The 19,488-nt window shown below is 42.4% G+C and overlaps 2 protein-coding genes across 2 annotated transcripts; both read right to left on the reverse strand.

The window, feature by feature from the left end:
* Positions 1–2,256: 2,256 nt before the first annotated feature.
* Positions 2,257–6,994, reverse strand: LOC137043345 (uncharacterized). Its single transcript, XM_067419603.1, has 5 exons — positions 6,788–6,994; positions 3,880–4,328; positions 3,239–3,338; positions 2,873–3,143; positions 2,257–2,789 (listed from the first exon to the last, which is right to left on the reverse strand). The coding sequence occupies exons 1-5, from the start codon at positions 6,977–6,979 to the stop codon at positions 2,704–2,706; spliced, it is 1,098 nt and encodes a 365-aa protein (XP_067275704.1). The 5' UTR covers positions 6,980–6,994; the 3' UTR covers positions 2,257–2,703.
* An 833-nt stretch (positions 6,995–7,827) lies between these two features.
* On the reverse strand, positions 7,828–17,373 carry LOC137043758 (uncharacterized). Its single transcript, XM_067420174.1, has 10 exons — positions 16,709–17,373; positions 15,989–16,146; positions 14,547–14,734; positions 14,365–14,469; positions 14,171–14,285; positions 13,887–14,037; positions 10,309–10,429; positions 8,094–8,249; positions 7,969–8,006; positions 7,828–7,868 (listed from the first exon to the last, which is right to left on the reverse strand). Exons 2-10 carry the CDS (start codon positions 16,115–16,117, stop codon positions 7,828–7,830), a joined length of 1,044 nt encoding a protein of 347 aa, XP_067276275.1. The 5' UTR covers positions 16,118–16,146; positions 16,709–17,373.
* Between the last annotated feature and the right edge of the window lie 2,115 nt (positions 17,374–19,488).

The following is a 19,488-nucleotide window of genomic DNA, read 5'->3' on the forward strand; positions in this document are numbered from 1 at the left end:
GATGAGAAATAAGCAGATCTAGCAGTTTTTATGGCCTTTCTGTATGCAATCATGCTCTCTTTCCACAAATTGCGAAAAACCTCTAGTTTTGTTTTCTTCCAGCTGCGCTCCATTTTTCTGGCTGCTGTTTTAAGGGCCCGAGTGTGCTCGTTGTACCACGGCGTTGGATTATTTGCTTTAATCTTCTTTAAGCGCCGGGGAGCAACTATGTCTAAAGTGCTAGTAAGGAGAGAGTCAATAGTTTCTGTTGCAGCATCAAGTTCCTCTTGGCTATCTGTAATGCTGAGGAGATGGAACTGATGAGGAAGATTATGTACAAAGCAATCTTTAGTCGCAGCGGTTATCGTCCTGCCATATTTGAAGCGAGGGGATGGCTTTGCAGCCTTAGGTAAATTAAGTATACATGATATTAGGTAATGATCTGAGATGTCATCGCTCTGCTGCAGAATTTTAACAGTATCAACATTTATTCCATGTGACATTATTAGATCTAAAGTATGATTAAGGCGATGAGTGGGTCCCGATACGTGTTGTCTAACTCCAATAGAGTTTAGAATGTCTCTAAATGCCAATCCCAATGCGTCTTTTTCATTGTCTACGTGGATATTAAAATCCCCAACAATTAGTACTTTATCTACAGCTAATACTAACTCCGATACAAAACCAGCAAATTCTTTGATAAAGTCTGTATTGTGCCCTGGTGGCCTGTATACAGTAGCCAACACAAATGTCAAACGGGATTTATCATTTACACTACACAGCGTTACATAAAGCACCAAAACTTCAAAGGAATTATATTTGAAACTAGACTTCTGAGTAATACTGCAAATATTATTATAAATTATGAAACTGAGTGACTTGATTTAAAAGCTTTGTAAAAAGGGGGAATTTGTGGTGAGAAATAAATGTAACAAATTTAATGTAGTGTCAGAAAGCGAGCGAGGGGTCAGCTGTGAAACACAGGTAAACTGCTGTTGTACCATAGTGTGTGAATAAGCAAACATTATCACTGAATTTTTTTTTTCTGATTTAGTATCTTACTTGTTTCCAGTTTAAATATCTAAATATTCTTAATTCAAGACACATTTACTAGACAAGTGAAATGACATAAGAAATTGACTTGTTTTCTGAATTAGAAAAAAATAATCTTTTCTTCATTTCAATTTTTGGATATTTAGGAATACTAATTCTTTAAAAAAGAGAGAGATTCTGATACTGTCCTGTTATTTACTGTTCTAATAAATCTTCACTGTGAAACAAAACTTAAGCTACTGTTTTTGCACTGTATTGAAAATTATATTTTTTAAAAATACAAAGAATTATAAGGCTGTAGAGAATAGTGTACCTTATGCAGATTTATATTCTGAGGTTGGAATCACATTATTTTAATATAGTCTGTCGTGAACTAAAGTGGGCCGGTCTAAGACATGAAACTCCAGGGCTGAAAATGAGTCTCAATCCGGCCCTGACGTTACACTAGTCTGACGTGCAAAACCGTTCTGCTTGCTACTGCTAAGGTTTAGTCGCATACAATAGTCCATAAACCGAATCATGTCCTCATAAACTGCGAGTAAACACACACACACATGTTGACAGGCCACTAAATAGAGTCCATACCACAGAGACGGACGTCCTGTGTGGCCGTTTCTCCTGTTCAGTTTATTTCAGCCTCCTAATGATTCTGGATCATTATCTGTATTAGCTGAGATCGATAGCGATGGGTTTCTCCATGCTTGAGGACGTCACCGCTTTGCGCTCTCGTCATTCTTTAGCTCCGCCCACACGATACGCCTCCAGGCGCTCAGTTTTTTCCGGAAAGACTCGGTACAGCCCATATTCATATATGCCACTCCGGGCCTGGAAGGGCTGAATGACTTTGACTGAAACCCAATGGTGTGCTACTGCTAAAACTAAAACCCTTCATTCATGTCTCACTCCAGGAATGGGTGAGACCATGGCCTGGCACGCTGACCATTTTTCCCGTCTCTAAACTAGCAAAAGTGGATTTGGACACGCCCTAAGAGCCCCTGCGCCGTGAGCTTCAGCCCCTGATCTCAGATCAGTGAGATAAGCCCCAGTCTAGCGGGAATCTCTTACAATCAGGACACAGATCCCAACCTGCAGCTACTGAGATGATAAACTGACACTAACCAGCTGAGATGCACATATTTTGTCATGAAGTTTAATGTTGGATGTGTAAAAAACAGTAATACAGATATTGATTTTGTACATTAACACTGCCATAAAACTTTCACACATTCTATAGTGCACAAGTCCTATGGACTACTTCTAAGATTTTTTGTTTTGGTCCATTTCAGAGCTCAGCAGGCCCTGGTTACCGTTTGCTTCCATTATAAGTGCAGCGTGAACATTCAGATAATCATCTCCATCTGTATTCCTTCATATGCATTTGGAAAACATGAGGGTGAATAAACGCCAGAATTGTCATTCTTTACAGAACTACTGATTTCTTTATTCTGGTTAATAAAAGCTATATTTTTAATTTTTTATTACATAATGTTGTTGTAGTTGGTCAGCTAAAAGAGGTGTTGGTATGTTTCTTGATGCTTTCCCAACATTTGTGAATGCCAGTAAATGTATGAAGTATGTTGTCCTACAATATGTACTTTTCACAATTAAAGGGTATATATAGAAACATTGTAATGGTGGTTAAGAAACAATATAAAAATAAGATGATTGTGATTAGTCAGAGATGAAGTTCTCCATGAGCTGAAGAAGCTGCACAGCCAATGACACAGCAACTACCCAGAATGCACCTCTACCCAGAGCTGAAACAGAGAAGGGCAAACATACATTAATATGTGCTGTGTCCACTCTGCAGTATAGCAATATTAGCCCATAAAACCCTTACTGCGAGAGGCAGAGGCTGCTGCGACCGGCCTCGTGGAGGGCTGAGCGACTGGGTTAGCAGTTTGGGTTGGGTTAGCAGTTTGGGTTGGGTTAGCAGTTGTAGAGCTGGTTTCTGTGGCTTTGGTGAGGCGAACTGGCCCTGATCTCACGGTGTAGTTGTGGGTCAGGATGCTGTTTACTAGAGTCTTGTCTGCCGTTCCAGAACAAGGATCAGGACATCTCTGGCTTGGTGTGGTGGTAACACAAAGGTGCACTACACACTCAACATACATCTAGACAGACAAATGATCAAAGTTTAACAACACATGGAAGAGGTGCTCACCTAACCCATATCAAGCATATTAAGAGCACAGATAAAGAAACATACAGTGTCTCCCATTACACCCAGAGAACCCAGAGATAAGCGGTAAATCCGAACAGTCGAAGAGGACGTCAAGACCTCCAAGGTCCCATTTCCAGCGGCACAGCTGAAATACAGAGAGCTGATTGAGCAGGTTTATGAAGGAATGGGTCGTCCAAACACATGAAGAATATGAAACAAGAGGAGAGGCTATTAAATCTGAATTATCTTCATTTGACTTCTTTGGCTTGGCTTGCTCAGGTGGGGACACGAAAATTATCATCTAAGTAATTCAACTAAATATACAAATAATTTAATTTATTAGGTCTTAATTAATTGTATAAACTATAATACTGATCTGCCAACATTGTCTCTCTATGATAAATTAAAATAAGCTGATAACATCACTGTTTACTCCAGAACGACTGTACAGCCAAATCTAATTCTGCTGCAGTATTGTCCTGTTTAACACTGAAGCTGCTCTGAAACAATCGGATTTGGAAAAGCGCGATATAAATAAAGATGATTGACTGATTCTGGATGGTTGCATACAGGCCTAAGTTAAGTCCATGATATTTTTGGGTCACTCCTGTTAAAATAACTACAAGGAAAATGTCTTAGCAGCAGAAGTGGTTTGAGTATTTGGGAGGGCTAATGTTGGTACTAACCCCTGGTTCAGCAGAGGCCGTGTGTTTAAGAAGTCTTTGGTCTCGGATTCAACACAACGGCCCACCATAAGCTCCGCACGGCCCAGCGAGCAGTTGGCAAACACATGCAGGTCCAGCATCTCCATCCGGCCCGTAGCACGAAGCCCTCGAGCTGCTCGCACCGGCTGCAGATCTCGAGCCGCTCGCGCCGGCTGCAGACTGCGAAGTTGGGCCTGCCGCGTCTCAGCCGCCATTGGGCCTTCTCCTGGAAGATGGAACTCGATCCAGAAGGACACGGCTCCAAAAGTCTTCACTTCATCGGGTATGGAGATCTTAAAAGATGGATCTTTGGCTTGTTGTCTGGGAAACCGGCAGGCGAGCGGGAGGATGAGAGTGGCAACACGGCTTATTGTGGAGCTGGGATTGATGCTGCGTAAAGTGTTGGTGTACAGCAGTTCTGAACCTAAATGCTGGAAAATATCAAATATGAGATAAGGAAATGAAATGAAATTAAAAAGAAACATCTAAAAGAAGAACCACTGACACCTCATGTCGCTCCAATAATTTCTTTAACTCTCATCCACTTTGTAGAGACATTTGTAGAGATTAATTTCTCTGATGTACTCAAAGAAATATATAAACATATATGTTTATGTTTTTCATTTTGTATAATTTGTATAACTGGAGATATTTCTCTAGTTGGAGATTAGAGAACTGGAGAATAGAGTTGGTAATGTAATTGTGTTCTTGTGTTCTTCTCCTGGGCGAGTCAGAGTAAACTGTGACGTTAATAGTGAACATCCTCCATACTGCCAGGATATTCTTTATACAATATAATGCATTGAATTTCAGTTTGTTTTTCACCAAACCCTATCTCATTTAATTTCTTAAGCTGGGCATACACAGTGCGATTTCTGAGCCGGATTGTGACTTGTGCGACGTGACTTGTGCCGATTTTCAGCTTGTGGTTTGTCGTGAGGAGTGAACTCTGGCCATTCAGTAATTCTGGTCGGCCCTCGTGAGGTTATGGCACAGCTGAAGCAGAGCTGAACTGATTGACCTATTTCCCCTCACCGCGCAAGTTGAACAATTTAATCTTTAATGCAGCAAGAAAGAAAACGAAAAGAGTGAGATCTTAAAGTTCTGTAGGCAGCTAAATATCAAACCGCAGAAATTTAGAAAAATGTTGCGCCTTCAGTACTGTTGTAAAATTGATCATCTCTTCCAAACCACGTGTAGCCTTTCCAGCTCCTCTTTTAATTTAGATACTTGATCATTAATTTACTTGTTTCACTTTCACACTTTATTTTTTTATATTTTTTCTTCTGTTAAATACAAAATTAATATTAGATAAAACACCTGCTATTTTCACCTTACTTTTTTATTTATTCCTCCTGTAGGAAGGTCTGCAGGTGCTATAAAGGGAAAAGTCTATACTAAGATTTAAATAGCCTTGAATTTAAATTCATCAGGTTTTAACTGGAATGTAAAAATGTTAATCAAATGTCAAGTTTCACTTCATTTTGTGGTGTACATTATGTGCAATTATTACATTATAAGTTGCTACAAAAATAGTTTGGAACAACATTAGAGTGCAAAATGATGTTAAATCACACACACCAAAAAAAACGCTGTGTTATATTAATGTGAGTTAGAACTCTGACGTGTTCGTCTAACAGCTCAGTGTACTTACAGAGATAACTATACAGGATAACCTGGGGCCTGTACCATGATGGTAGTTACCGAACTCAGGGTTACAGGATTAGTTTACAGCTGACAAAACCAAACCAATATTTAATATTTAATTTTAATTTTAACAAAGTGCCTATTAATACGTAACTAAAATGATACATGTGTAATTGATTAAGGGTATAATAATTACATAAATGACATCTAAACATTCAAAATAATAATTATTATAAATAAGCATTGTTAAAAGCCAGATGCTTTAGTCTTTAAAAACCATTTGCGCCGTCTTGACCTTTAATGTTGAGTAGAAACATGGGGCGTGGCTTTATTGCATCAAAGGCGTGTCACTTTACTCACAGCTGATTGGTCCAATTTCAGTTCGATCTCTAACCCAGAACATAGCATGCCCTGGAGCAGGTTAGCCATGGAGAGCAAGTTACTGTGGAGATAAACACAGCTAAAGCCAAACCACTTTGCCTAAAACCCAGGATTGGCACAAACTTAGGCCCCGCCCACACGGAGACGCGTTTAGCTGTATACATTTTGTACCGTATCAGTATTTCATACACACCGATTCGGCGTTTCGGAAGCATGAATCCAATATTTTCTGAAACCGGGTCTCAGAGCGGATAAATCTGAAAATGTCAATCTTGCGTTTTCGTGTGTACAGCCAATCCGTATATTTTGCGAAGCCATGATGTCCTCACACTATGTCCAGCACTGTGAAAGAGTGAAAGGATAAAGCTACAGGCACTGGGCATACACACATCAATATCACGTCATTTAATTACAGTACAACTGCATTATTGTAAAGGTTAGGGTAGGTGTAGGCGTTAATAAAACATCTGTTAAGTAGCAAATGTATTTATTGTTATTTTATTGTGAGATTTTGCCTCACCTCTTACCACTGCTATACCCTCTTCTATCCACAACTCTTCTTCTCTGTTATTAGTGTATTTCTGTGGCAGAATTACAGCACCACACACCGGGCTGGCATACATACTACATCGTTTTGAGTCGTTTTCATTGCTCTTGTGGTGACGCATATATTTCTTAAAACGAGGAGGAAAAAAAGATTGGATTGGGAAAGCTCTGGCTTTGTGTGGACGGGCCTAAGCTTAAAAAAAAAAAACGGGCCAGCCAGCTAAAACGGCTTCATGGTACAGGCCCCCGATGTTATTGATAGGAATACAAAGACAGTAATAAACACATCTATCGGCCAAGTGAGAAGGCTTCATACCATTCTCTTGGTTCCGCAGCCCGTCAGAGAGAAGCTGGTGCTCACATGGGTGGTGTTGTAAAGCACTGGGCAGGCCGGATCATTGAGCTGAAGGTTGGAGAAATGAAGACTCTCCAGGAAGGAAATGGGCATTACCAGAGACATCTGAAGCTCACGCTCCTTACATTTCAACTCTGACAGATAAACAGACATGAGAAATGTTCTTACATTTGGAACAGAATGAGGGAGAGACAGGCTTATGACAAGCGAGTGGACGCTTCTGAAGACAGGCCTAGAAAACAATACATATGAGATGGCTAGATCTGCTAGTGCGGAGGGAAGTCTTTGGTGGCGCAGATTTATGATACATTCCGGTTCTGTTAAAATAAAATGCTGCATTTTTATATAAAAAAAAAAACAATGGAAAATGCAAAAAGTAACAAAACAGATGCCAAAATAATTTAGATGATTATAAATCAAAATCAAGTCACGCTGACTTTATTTATACAGTACTTTTTACAAGTCCAATAGTTTCAAAGCAGATTCACAGTTAACAGGAAGATAATGCCACAGAATCTGCTTCGGCTGTGCAGTCGCTCTGGAGAAACGGTGATGTTATCAGCTCATTTCAGTTTAGTGTCAATGTGGGCGGATCAGTGATATAGTTGAACATTTAGGTGATCAATCAACTAAAGAAACAATGAACATCATTTGCTGAAGGTCACATTTATTTTGATCAAATTTAGAAATAGAGAGCACATCTGTAGTGGTGATTTATACACTGATAGCATGAATAAAGCTCTACAGGTTAAGCAGAACAGTACATTAATATCTGTTTTAGTTCCAGTGTTTGTGCTCTTTAATGAAGGTGTGGTTTGTTGCCAATTTCATTCTGGATGTCTGTCAGTGTTACGTATTAAGGAATACTACAACACCTAAGGTGTAGAGTGTCTACAAAACACATAGATATGTATTATGTAAAGAGCCATATAAGCAAATGTGTCTTGACTTGTACATTAATCAGTTCAGGCTGAAAACAATTGTGGAATATAGTAAACAATTTAATTCTTACTGGTTCCTGATGGCAAAGGGTCTGTTTGTGCTGAAAAGGAGTAGATAAAGATTATAGGCATACGACATCCCAACACTAGTTTACAAAAATACAAACAGGAAAACATGGAAAAGGCATAAAACAGCCTTACTTTGTTGAAGCCACATACACCTGATGTGAGACTGCCGGCTGAGAAGCAAACATAAGAGAGTTTTAACCGTGAGTTGCCAACCGTAAATGTGTTTTATGAAGTATTCGGTTTGAGCTCTTTGCTACCTCTGAGTATTTGCAGCAAAACAAACGGACAGCAGATGGGCGAGCTGATTGGGCCCTCGAACCCAGGACAGAGCGACGGAGCTCTGCGAATTACTGCCGCTTTCCATGGCTGAGATGAAGAGGCCCGGTGGGCCAATCACAGCTATTTCAGACACACTGCATTGACCAAAAAAAAAACAGATTTCAACTGATATGAACGACAATTTTCTATTATTATTAATAATTATTATGTCGCTTGAAAATATCTTCATATTTGGGATTACAATGTGTGAATGATGCAAGAGGTTGGGACGATTCACTTCTCTCCCTTTACTCATAACAGTATTAATGATAAGGGCATATAACCAAACTTAAGCGTGGCATTTCTGGCTTCACCAAACAGAACTGCAAAAAGGGCTCCAGGACTGAAGCTTTGAGCTGTTGATGGACTCGATCGACTCATCTGTGTTTGATCATCGCTCTCAATCACATCCGGAAGGAGTTTGACAAACAAAACAAAAAAACCTTTATGAAACTCAATAAGTTGATAAAAAGGAATCCATGAAGCTAGAATAGAGACGGAGCGTATTTAGGCCACGCCCACACCGGCGGGGAAAACAATCCAACGCTCTCCATTGATTTTGCATTGTGTGAAGCGGTCGCCTCGTCTTTTCTTACTTATAACAAGAAACAGAACAATATCTAAAAGCTGATATGTGACGAGGTGTGCAGCAAACAAGCTAAAAAACACATAACTAAGTTTTTATAAGCTGTCGATTCCAAAAACGAGCGTTTAAGGAGACAAAGGTGCATACAGGCAATGAGCTGTGAAGCTTCAGCAGAAGAATGGGTCAGTTTTAGGATCCTTACCCCCTTAGTATGTCTCAGTGTGTCTACGTGTTCTGTAAACATGTTTTCAAATATCCAAATGTCAGCGTTATATATTATATTTCCTGTCTCTGATTACTTTCTCCTCCAGTGTGTGTAGTTCTCAGTGTAATATAACATGTTGAGCTCTGACTCTAGTGCCTGTATCCACTTTTGTGTCCTTAAACGTTCGTTTTTTGGCTCAACAGCTTATAAAAACTTCTGGGGTTTTGGTTCTGGTTTTTTTGCTTGTTTTCTGCACACCTTGTCGCATATCAGATTTTAGACATTGTTAGTTTTTTTGTAATAATTCAGAAATGACAAGGAGGCCGCTTCCTGCAATAAAAAGTCAATGGAGACGGTTGGTTTGTTTCCAAGATTGGGCGGGTTCCAACGGACAAGCATGCACTTTCAGCCAATCAGCGATCAGCAGGCGGACGTGCCCATTCATGACGGCCAGGTTTTTAGCGTAATAACTTGTCATAGCTGTATATTCAAGCTTGAACTTTGAGCCCTGCAGCCAACTGGAGCCCGTTTAGTTTCTTTTTTGAATCCTCCTTATGACATACTCCTGCAGTCATTAAAATAGTTCAGCTTTGTTTTTAATGTCCAAGTAGTTTAGTTTCTTTATTAAGTTAATTAAAAAAAATAGTTTGGATAATTTTTTTGTTTGTTAAATTAAAGTTTTTATTTTTTTAAAGTGACAACCAAGCAGTCAGCGGCCGACAGTGGGTATGAGGTGAAACTGGGCCCGAAGCCCGGCCCTAGGGGCGTAAAAAAGTCAGGCTCCGTCGGGTTCGGGCAGAAATGTAGGACTCTAAATCGTCTACCCAATCTGGCAACACTGATCACACATGTAGCCTACATTTACATTCCAATAAAGGTTATTGATAACATGCCTCTGAAGTTTGATTTTGTGTACCATTACATTACTTATAGGCTATATGTAATGGTACAAAAATTCAATAGGCAACTAGTCATCATATCTTCCGCTTATATCTTCTTGGGCTACAGGGTGATATGGCTGCTGCTTAAAAGAAAGAGTGATGGAGATGAGAGTGCAGGAATTGACAAATAATCGACTGCCCACTGACTTGGTTTTAAAGCTATTTCTCGTCCATTTTTGGCCTTAAAATCAAGGGAGCATGTCCCCGAATCCCCTGACTAGCCTCAAACATGTTCTGTCACGTAAATTTGTGATTTGAACATTGTGGACAAGTTTTGTTTATCCCTGCCAAATAATATACACTTATATATACTCTGCACAGTGTGTGTTTGGACAGAAAAAAGGTAGTATATGATCTTGGTTAGCAATTTGACAATATTGTAATAAATAGGCATGGTTTTCATAACTATCCCATCTGCTTACCTGGAGTCAACAGTAATGTTGAGATGGACTTCTTGAAAGGGCAGGACGTGGAGGACAGCGCCCCCTGCTGGACTGAGCCCGGTGAACTCAGGCACAGCGGAGCAGTCTGACCCGCTTTCAACTGCAAGAACAAAAACCAAGAGGTTTATAGCTACAGGAAAAGTGTTTACAAATGCGCATGGTACAGCCCTGTCTTATCTCTCTTCTTACTGTGTTGTAGTGGACAGCACATTCCAGGGCCCAGTTTATGGCCGGGCCCCTCTTTGCCCATAACAGTGGACAAAGGTTTGCTACATTTGGATTGGATCTTGTTGGACTAGCACAAACAAGATGTCCAACGCTATCAGATAAAGATGCTTGGACAACAGCCAGACACGGGTTTGAGGGCAAGAAGAAGACCTCTAGTACCAAGCCCAGGAAGGACAGGACTTCTCATTGGTCCACATGCAGTTTCTGCCATTCACCCACCTAGATACTGATCCCTAATGTCCTGGTTTGTGACGGACATAAACATTCCTCAGGACTTAGTGGGTGAAACAAAGAAAGACCAAAACTGATCCTTCCAAATCCATTCACAACTATGTTTGGAAACCTTAAGACTGATGTAAACTACACATATCCATATCATACTTATTCAGATAAATAAGTATTCTCAGTGAGAGCTATTTGTAACGCAACATCTTAGACAAATTCAGCTGTTAATGAACAAATTAATAAACACATGACATTTCAGTCTTTTTCCATCATGTTTGGTGTCTATTTGTTTAGTATATTGCCAATTGTATTCTGATGGGGGTTTGGAAAGTGAGAAATGCATTGATGAACTTTAAAGACACTTTAAAGACTTCTAACTGTGTACAGTATGCAAATGAGTTCCATAGGGGAAAGAAGGGTGGGCCACACTGTGTGCCCCCTCTGATGCCAGCAGCCAATAGCAACACTGGAATGGAGAAGCACCAAATTGCAATCTCCTCCTATTCGGAAAGGATAAAGGTACCCTTTCAATAGACACTCCTTGTTCTGAGTCTGTCCGCCGAGGATTAGACTGTGACAAAGCAACTAGGTTCGGAGTCTCCACGCGAGAGACAAACAGTTCACCAAGTTCTGAGTCTGTCTGCCGAGGGTTAGACTGGGACAGAGCAACCAGGTTCTGAGTCTCCACGCGAGAGACAAACAGTTCACCAAGTTCTGAGTCTGTCCGCCGAGGGTTAGACTGGGACAGAGCAACCAGGTTCTGAGTCTCCACGCGAGAGACAAACAGTTCACCAAGTTCTGAGTCTGTCTGCCGAGGATTAGACTGTGACAGAGTAACCAGGTTCTGAGTCTCCACGCGAGAGACAAACAGTTCACCAAGTTCTGAGTCTGTCCGCCGAGGATTAGACTGTGACAGAGCAACCAGGTTCTGAGTCTGTCCGCCGAGGATTAGACTGTGACAGAGCAACCAGGTTCTGAGTCTCCACGCGAGAGACAAACAGTTCACCAGGTTCTGAGTCTGTCCGCCAAGGGTTAGACTGTGACAGAGCAACCAAGTTCTGAGTCTCCACGTGAGAGACAAACAGTTCACCAAGTTCTGAGTCTGTCCGCCGAGGGTTAGACTGTGACAGAGCAACCAAGTTCTGAGTCTCCACGCAAGAGACAAACAGCTCACCAGGTTCTGAGTCTGTCCACCGAGGATTAGACTCTGACAGAGCAACCAAGTTCTGAGTCTCCACGTGAGAGACAAACAGTTCACCAGGTTCTGAGTCTGTCCGCCGAGGGTTAGACTGTGACAGAGCAACCAAGTTCTGAGTCTCCACGTGAGAGACAAACAGTTCACCAGGTTCTGAGTCTGTCCGCCGAGGGTTAGACTGTGACAGAGTAACCAGGTTCTGAGTCTCCACGCGAGAGACAAACAGTTCACCAAATTCTGAGTCTGTCCGCCGAGGGTTAGACTGTGACAGAGCAACCAAGTTCTGAGTCTCCACGCGAGAGACAAACAGTTCACCAAGTTCTGAGTCTGTCCGCCGAGGGTTAGACTGGGACAGAGCAAGTTCTGAGCCTCTGGTTTAATCAGAGACAACAAAAGATCCGAGGACCTGAATCTACAGCTTGTGAGGCAGCAACAGATACGACAATGTTCTGAGCCTCCAGCCTGTGAGAAAAGAGACATTAGCCAACACTGCTTTCAGAGTTTTAGTCCAGCGAGACGACTACAGCGCGTCCCAAGTCTCCATGCTAAAGAGATCAGAGCAGATTGACCAACTTTTGAGTGTCTGGTCCAAAGAGGCAGAAGACACACAGAGACATTTGCAACAAGGTTAAGCTCAGGAGAGCAAACCTTCACTTCAAGGTTCCTTCATCTGCGTGTTCCAGATTAAGGACCTTCTGCACCTACTTCAGGGCCTCATCTGCATGTTCCAGATTAAGGGCCTTCTGCACCTACTTCAGGGCCTCATCTGCGTGTTCCAGATTAAGGACCTTCTGCACCTACTTCAGGGCCTCATCTGCGTGTTCCAGATTAAGGACCTTCTGCACCTACTTTAGGGCCTCATCTGCGTGTTCCAGATTAAGGACCTTCTGCACCTACTTCAGGGCCTCATCTGCGTGTTCCAGATTTTAGGACCCTTTGGTGCACCTACTTTAGGGCCTCATCTGCGTGTTCCAGATTAAGGACCTTCTGCACCTACTTCAGGGCCTCATCTGCGTGTTCCAGATTTTAGGACCCTTTGGTGCCCCAGGAGATCAGCATCCCACAGATCTTCGTGTTCAAGGCTGTGAAATCAGTATATGATTTTCTAATTTACATTAGAGGTAATATAACTAATGCTAGTTAATAACAAATAATCTTTCGTTTATTTGTTTAATGCATAATAAGGTTCTTCACCTTAATTTCAGAGAGACAACAATTTATCTTTCCATAGAAAAGGCTCTTCAAGTTAGAAATCTCACCAATCTTTCAGATAAATCAGCTGACCAACGCTCCCCCCTTTACATTCATTATAAATGACTGGGCAGCCTCCTGTGCGAAGTGTTCTCATACAGCCAAGGTAAAAGGCCTTGACTAGTGTCCCAAACTAAGAGGGGGGAAGTTGGTCATCTGATGTAACCACACTTTAAGTGACGTGTGATCCAAAAATCACAACGTCAGCGGTGACGTGAGTACCAATCACTACCTTACTTAGTGTCCTTGGGTGGACAAAAGTAAAAATCACTACAGTGTACATCCTCAAATCTACCTGCATTATCTAATGTTATATCTATATGTTTTACATGTAAAATCCTTTTGATCTTTAAGGCTTAAGCTGTAATGCAAGTGTCCGGCATACATAGGACCTGCTTCAATACTGTTTACTGAAGCTGGCTGAGAGAATGTACAGTGGTCTGAGCAGGAATCTAGGAAAATAATCAAAAACTTTGATTTGATTTAAATTGGAATATATTAAAATTCAATATTCAACATCTATACTTCCATTTTTGTTATGAAAACAAATACATTTTTAATACCTTATTTGTATTATAGTTATATGTTAGATGTGTTTATTGAATGCTTCTTACAATTGTAGTACTGTGATGCATTAGTTGATTGTGAAGATGCTGACCTGTTATTAAGAGATGCACAGATACAGTGGAGAAAGGCTCTGCCTCGATGTGAATCTGGTTCTTCACCGATGAAGGAAGATCCTCCACCATGATCTGTATTGGATACTGACCAAGATACGCTCCACCTTCATACAACAGTGTACACGTCTCCTGCCAGGGTTAAACATGGTTGTTTGGAGGGAACAATGTCATAACTTTCCCATTAAATAGTGACTATAACTGGGGGAAAAAAACAAATGTAACTATTTAATTGAACTGAATATTTAAAGGTAAAGAGACTGACTTCATTAAGCCGCATAAATTCACCAAGGCCATTCTTCTTATAATGACAGCGAATCTCATCTCCATCCAAATCCATCACATCCACAGGGATTTCCTGAGGACAGCCAGCTCTTATTCTGGAATGAAGAGATACAAGTTTCAGACCCACAGTCTGTTTTCCAGGTGCATTTCTGAAGTGTGTTTGCAGGGTTTTACCTGACTGGAGGAGGCAGCGACACATATGGAGGCTGGTTAAGGCGGTTAGTGTCCGATCTGACGGACAGATCTGCTCTTGAATATAGTGACACAGCTCCATCAGATCTAAAGAGTGAACACAATATGAGATTTTAGTCTCTCCCTCCTCAGGTAATGGACTTGGACAGTCTGTAATCACTAACCCGAACTGAAGAGTGGAAGTATGGTTTCGAGGAATGGTTTTCTGCCACTGACGGACGCACCAGCCCGGGGAAGGCAAAGCTCCTTTTACAGGAGAAGAGCTGAGCGGATCAACGCAGTTCACTTCATTACACAGGTCATCCAGGGATGGACAGGGCAGACTGGACACCAGACTGTAATGAGCTCTAACCTGCAGGACGAGACAGGAGATCTGAACCCTGAAGCCTAACCCTAACCTAACCTAACCCTAACCCAAACCCAAACCCATTACACAGCTCATCCAGAGATGGACAGGGCAGACTGGGTTTGGATTGCTTTTTTTGTGAAGTGGATAACACTTGATATTATCCAGACATATATATATATATATATATATATATATATATATATATACACTCAGCTAAAGGATTATTAGGAACACATCCTAATACTGTGTTTGACCCCCTTTTGCCTTCAGAACTGCCTTAATTCTACGTGGCAGTGATTCAACGAGGTGATGAAAGTATTCTTTAGAAATGTTGGCCCATATTGATAGGAGAGCATCTTGCAGTTGATGGAGATTTGTGGGATGCACATCCAGAGCACGAAGCTCCCGTTCCACCACATCCCAAAGATGCTCTATTGGGTTGACATCTGGTGACAGATTTGAGCTTTGTGACATGGTGCATTATCCTGCTGGAAGTAGCCATCAGAGGATGGGCACATGGTGGTCATAAAGGGATGGACATGGTCAGAAACAATGCTCAGGTCGGCCGTGGCATTTAAACAATGCCCAATTGCCACTAAGGGGCCTAAAGTGTGCCAAGAAAACATCCCCCACACCATTACACCACCACCACCAGCCTGCACAGTGGGAACAAGGCATGATGGATCCATGTTCTCATTCTGTTTACGCCAAATTCTGACTCTACCATCTGAATGTCTCAGAAATCGAGACTCATCAGACCAGGCAACATTTTTCCAGTCTTCAACCGTCCAATTTTGGTGAGCTCGTGCAGATTGTCGCCTCTTTTTCCTATTTGTAGTGGAGATGAGTGATACCCGGTGGGGTCTTCTGCTGGTGTAGCCCATCCGCCTCAAGGTTGTGTGTGTTGTGGCTTCACAAATGCTTTGCTGCATACCTCGGTTAAAACGAGTGGTTACAAGGCATTTTCGCCCACAGGACTGCCGCATACTGGATAACCCTAACCCTAACTGCCATGTGATTGGTTGATTTGATAATTGCATTAATAAGAAACTGTACAGGTGGTCCTAATAATGCTTTAGGTGAGTGTATATATACACTCACATATACATACGTGAATATGTATCTATATATATATATATATATATATTGGAGTACTTACATTCTGTAGTGAACCATAAAGGGAGGAAATAAATGAGGGGCTTTAAATCCATTTTAAATATGTTCCAGAGCAAAGATTAAAGATGTGCAGAATCTCACCTGCTGGGATGTATCCTGAGGGAGCAGTTGGATGTTGACAGCTGCACCCATGATGGATCCGGCGGTGCCGTGAGGAAGTGAGAGCAGGCCGAGGGTTAGAGTCCACACATTCAGCCACACACTCCACATCTTCACAGATTCAGCCACACACACCACATCTGCAGACACAAACAAACCTTAGGATACTTACTCAGTCCAATATGATTTGTTAACGAACATAGCCTATGGAAACGTCTCATTATCGTATTAAACAAATGCACACGCTAAACCCCAAATGTTTCTTTAAGTTTCATAATAAGTTGTTCAAAGGTAATATTTTTATTCAGAAATTCAGGATAACAAGCACATTTTCCCTGTTATTTCAATGGCAAAAACGGTCTCCCCCTTACGAAACAAAAATATATTGCAGTATATTGGAAAATATCATATAATACATTAGGCAATATATTCACATATATAGGATTTAATATTTATATTCTCCAATATATTGCAATATATGAAAGAGGCAATCATTTGTATATTTTGCAATATATTACAGGAATATATAATATATTGTGTAATACCATCAATATATTATTCCATGTATTTACAATATATTATAATATATTTCAAGTAATATATTGGTAAATATATTTTCCTTTCGTATGGGCCGTTTACCTGAACTCACCCTACGTACTTCTAAGGCAATCTCTGCCATGATTGTGAAATAATCAGACATACCCAAACACCTCCTGATGTCTTCTGATGCCAGAACGTTTCCCTTCACTGATGCCGTCACTGATTTATCAATAACTTGGATAATTTGGATAGATTAGATGTCGAGAACTCCTGTGTGAAGCATCTTGTTTCCTAGCATCAGTGCGAAAGTAAATGTTGTGAACAAAGAAAATGATGCCAAACTGGCTTGACAAGAATTGTTAAGGAATTTAGTTCTATTGTTAAGTGATTGCGTGTCAAGGAGTGTGAGTGCCAGGAACAGGCCGTGTTGAAAAAAGGTAAAAACAATCCGATATCCTCACTGAATCTTGTAGAGGAATCACATCTGCTTATGGGCAGTAAACTGAGGACATGAATGAGGAAAAAACATTGATCAGCCATGAAGCGATTGTTCTCATTGACGAGCAGCTCATGTAGTTTCAGATCAGCCGGTCTAACCACATCAGTCACACTAACACACACATCATGTCTGTGACGGACCAATCAGTCCAGGGCAAAGAACGCAGGATTTACAAACAAAACAACAACAAAATGAAATGCAAAACAGAGAGTTAAAAAATTAAAATATTTGAAATTAAAGTCAGGTTTGGGCTCATAAAAAGGGTCAACTAAAGAGAATTAAATTTAACAGCAATTAAACAAACTAAACAACAACACATGACCTCATACATGACACACATTAGGAACTACACAAAGGACAACACACACACACACACACACACACACACACACACATCAGGAATAAAGAAATAAATCATAAACAAGGGAGTTATATACACAAACAAAATCACACACTCACTCAGAAATTTCTGGGCCTTTAAAAATAAAAATATCCAGGATTGTGTGAATTCATTCACATTCAATTCATCACCTCTATTAGGAACAATTAATAGAATAATATTTTATTTATTTATATATGTGGCTGTGTGTGTGTGTGTGTGTGAGAGAGAGAGAGCGCGAGAGAGAGAGAGCGAGAGAGAGAGCGAGAGAGCGAGCGAGCGAGAGAGAGAGAGCGAGAGAGCGCGAGAGAGAGAGAGCGAGAGAGCGCGAGAGAGAGAGAGCGCGAGAGAGAGAGAGAGAGAGAGAGAGAGAGAGAGAGAGAGAGAGAGAGAGAGAGAGAGAGAGAGAGAGAGAGAGAGAGCGGGAGAGAGAGAGAGAGAGAGATTGCCACCCAGTAGAGCAGTGTTAGACAGTATTCTAGGTTACTACTTGTGGAGCTTTTCTGTCCACTGAAATAACTCTGCCTTTTCTAGTATTTTTGACAGAAACGGTAGATTTGAGATTGGCCTTAGCCCAACCCAATTCTGTCGGATCAAGATGCATTTTTTTAATAAGTGGGTTATAATCATTTTATAAAAATATAATAATTTAGGGCCCGTAGACACAGTAGGGCCCGTAGACTCAGTAGGGCCCGTAGACTCAGTAGGGCCCGTAGACCCGCTAGACTCAGTAGGGCCCGTAGACCCGCTAGACTCAGTAGGGCCCGTAGACCCAGGTAGACTCAGTAGGGCCCGTAGACCCGCTAGACTCAGTAGGGCCCGTAGACCCGCTAGACTCAGTAGGGCCCGTAGACTCAGTAGAGCCCGTAGACCCGGTAGACTCAGTAGGGCCCGTAGACTCAGTAGGGCCCGTAGACCCTTTAGACTCAGTAGGGCCCGTAGACCCGGTAGACTCAGTAGGGCCCGTAGACCCGGTAGACTCAGTAGGGCCCGTAGACCCGGTAGACTCAGTAGGGCCCGTAGACCCGGTAGACTCAGTAGGGCCCGTAGACCCGGTGGACTCAGTAGGGCCCGTAGACCCGGTGGACTCAATAGGGCCCGTAGACCCGGTAGACTCAGTAGGGCCCGTAGACCCGGAAGACTCAGTAGGGCCCGTAGACTCGGTAGACTCAATAGGGCCCGTAGACCCGGTAGACTCAGTAGGGCCCGTAGACCCGGTAAACTCAGTAGGGCCCGTAGACCCGGTAGACTCAGTAGGGCCCGTAGACCCGGTAGACTCAGTAGGGCCCGTAGACCCGGTAGACTCAGTAGGGCCCGTAGACCCGCTAGACTCAGTAGGGCCCGTAGACCCGGTAGACTCAGTAGGGCCCGTAGACTCGGTAGACTCAGTAGGGCCCGTAGACTCGGTAGACTCAGTAGGGCCTGTAGACCCGGTAGACTCAGTAGGGCCCGTAGACTCGGTAGACTCAGTAGGGCCCGTAGACCCGGAAGACTCAGTAGGGCCCGTAGACTCGGTAGACTCAATAGGGCCTGTAGACCCGGAAGACTCAGTAGGGCCCGTAGACCCAGTAGACTCAGTAGGGCCTGTAGACCCGGTAGACTCAGTAGGGCCCGTAGACCCAGTAGACTCAGTAGGGCCCGTAGACCCGGTAGACTCAGTAGGGCCCGTAGACCCGGTAGACTCAGTAGGGCCCGTAGACTCGGTAGACTCAGTAGGGCCTGTAGACCCGGTAGACTCAGTAGGGCCCGTAGACTCGGTAGACTCAGTAGGGCCCGTAGACCCGGAAGACTCAGTAGGGCCCGTAGACTCGGTAGACTCAATAGGGCCTGTAGACCCGGTAGACTAGGTAGATCCGGTAGACTCAGTAGGGCCGGTAAACTAGGTAGACCCGGTAGAGCCGCTGCCTGACGATGACTCCTGGAGGCGTGCAGATGTCATGCTGCAGGACAGTGTCTGCCGGGGAGAGAAGAGAACACATCAGGGAACTGACCTCTCAGGTGCTCCAGCGAGATGGTCTCTAGTGCAGACCCGTTTCTTAAGGAGGCTGGTGTGGTTCAGCTGCT

Source organism: Pseudorasbora parva, chromosome 16, assembly GCF_024679245.1.
Source record: "Pseudorasbora parva isolate DD20220531a chromosome 16, ASM2467924v1, whole genome shotgun sequence".
NCBI lineage: Eukaryota > Metazoa > Chordata > Actinopteri > Cypriniformes > Gobionidae > Pseudorasbora > Pseudorasbora parva.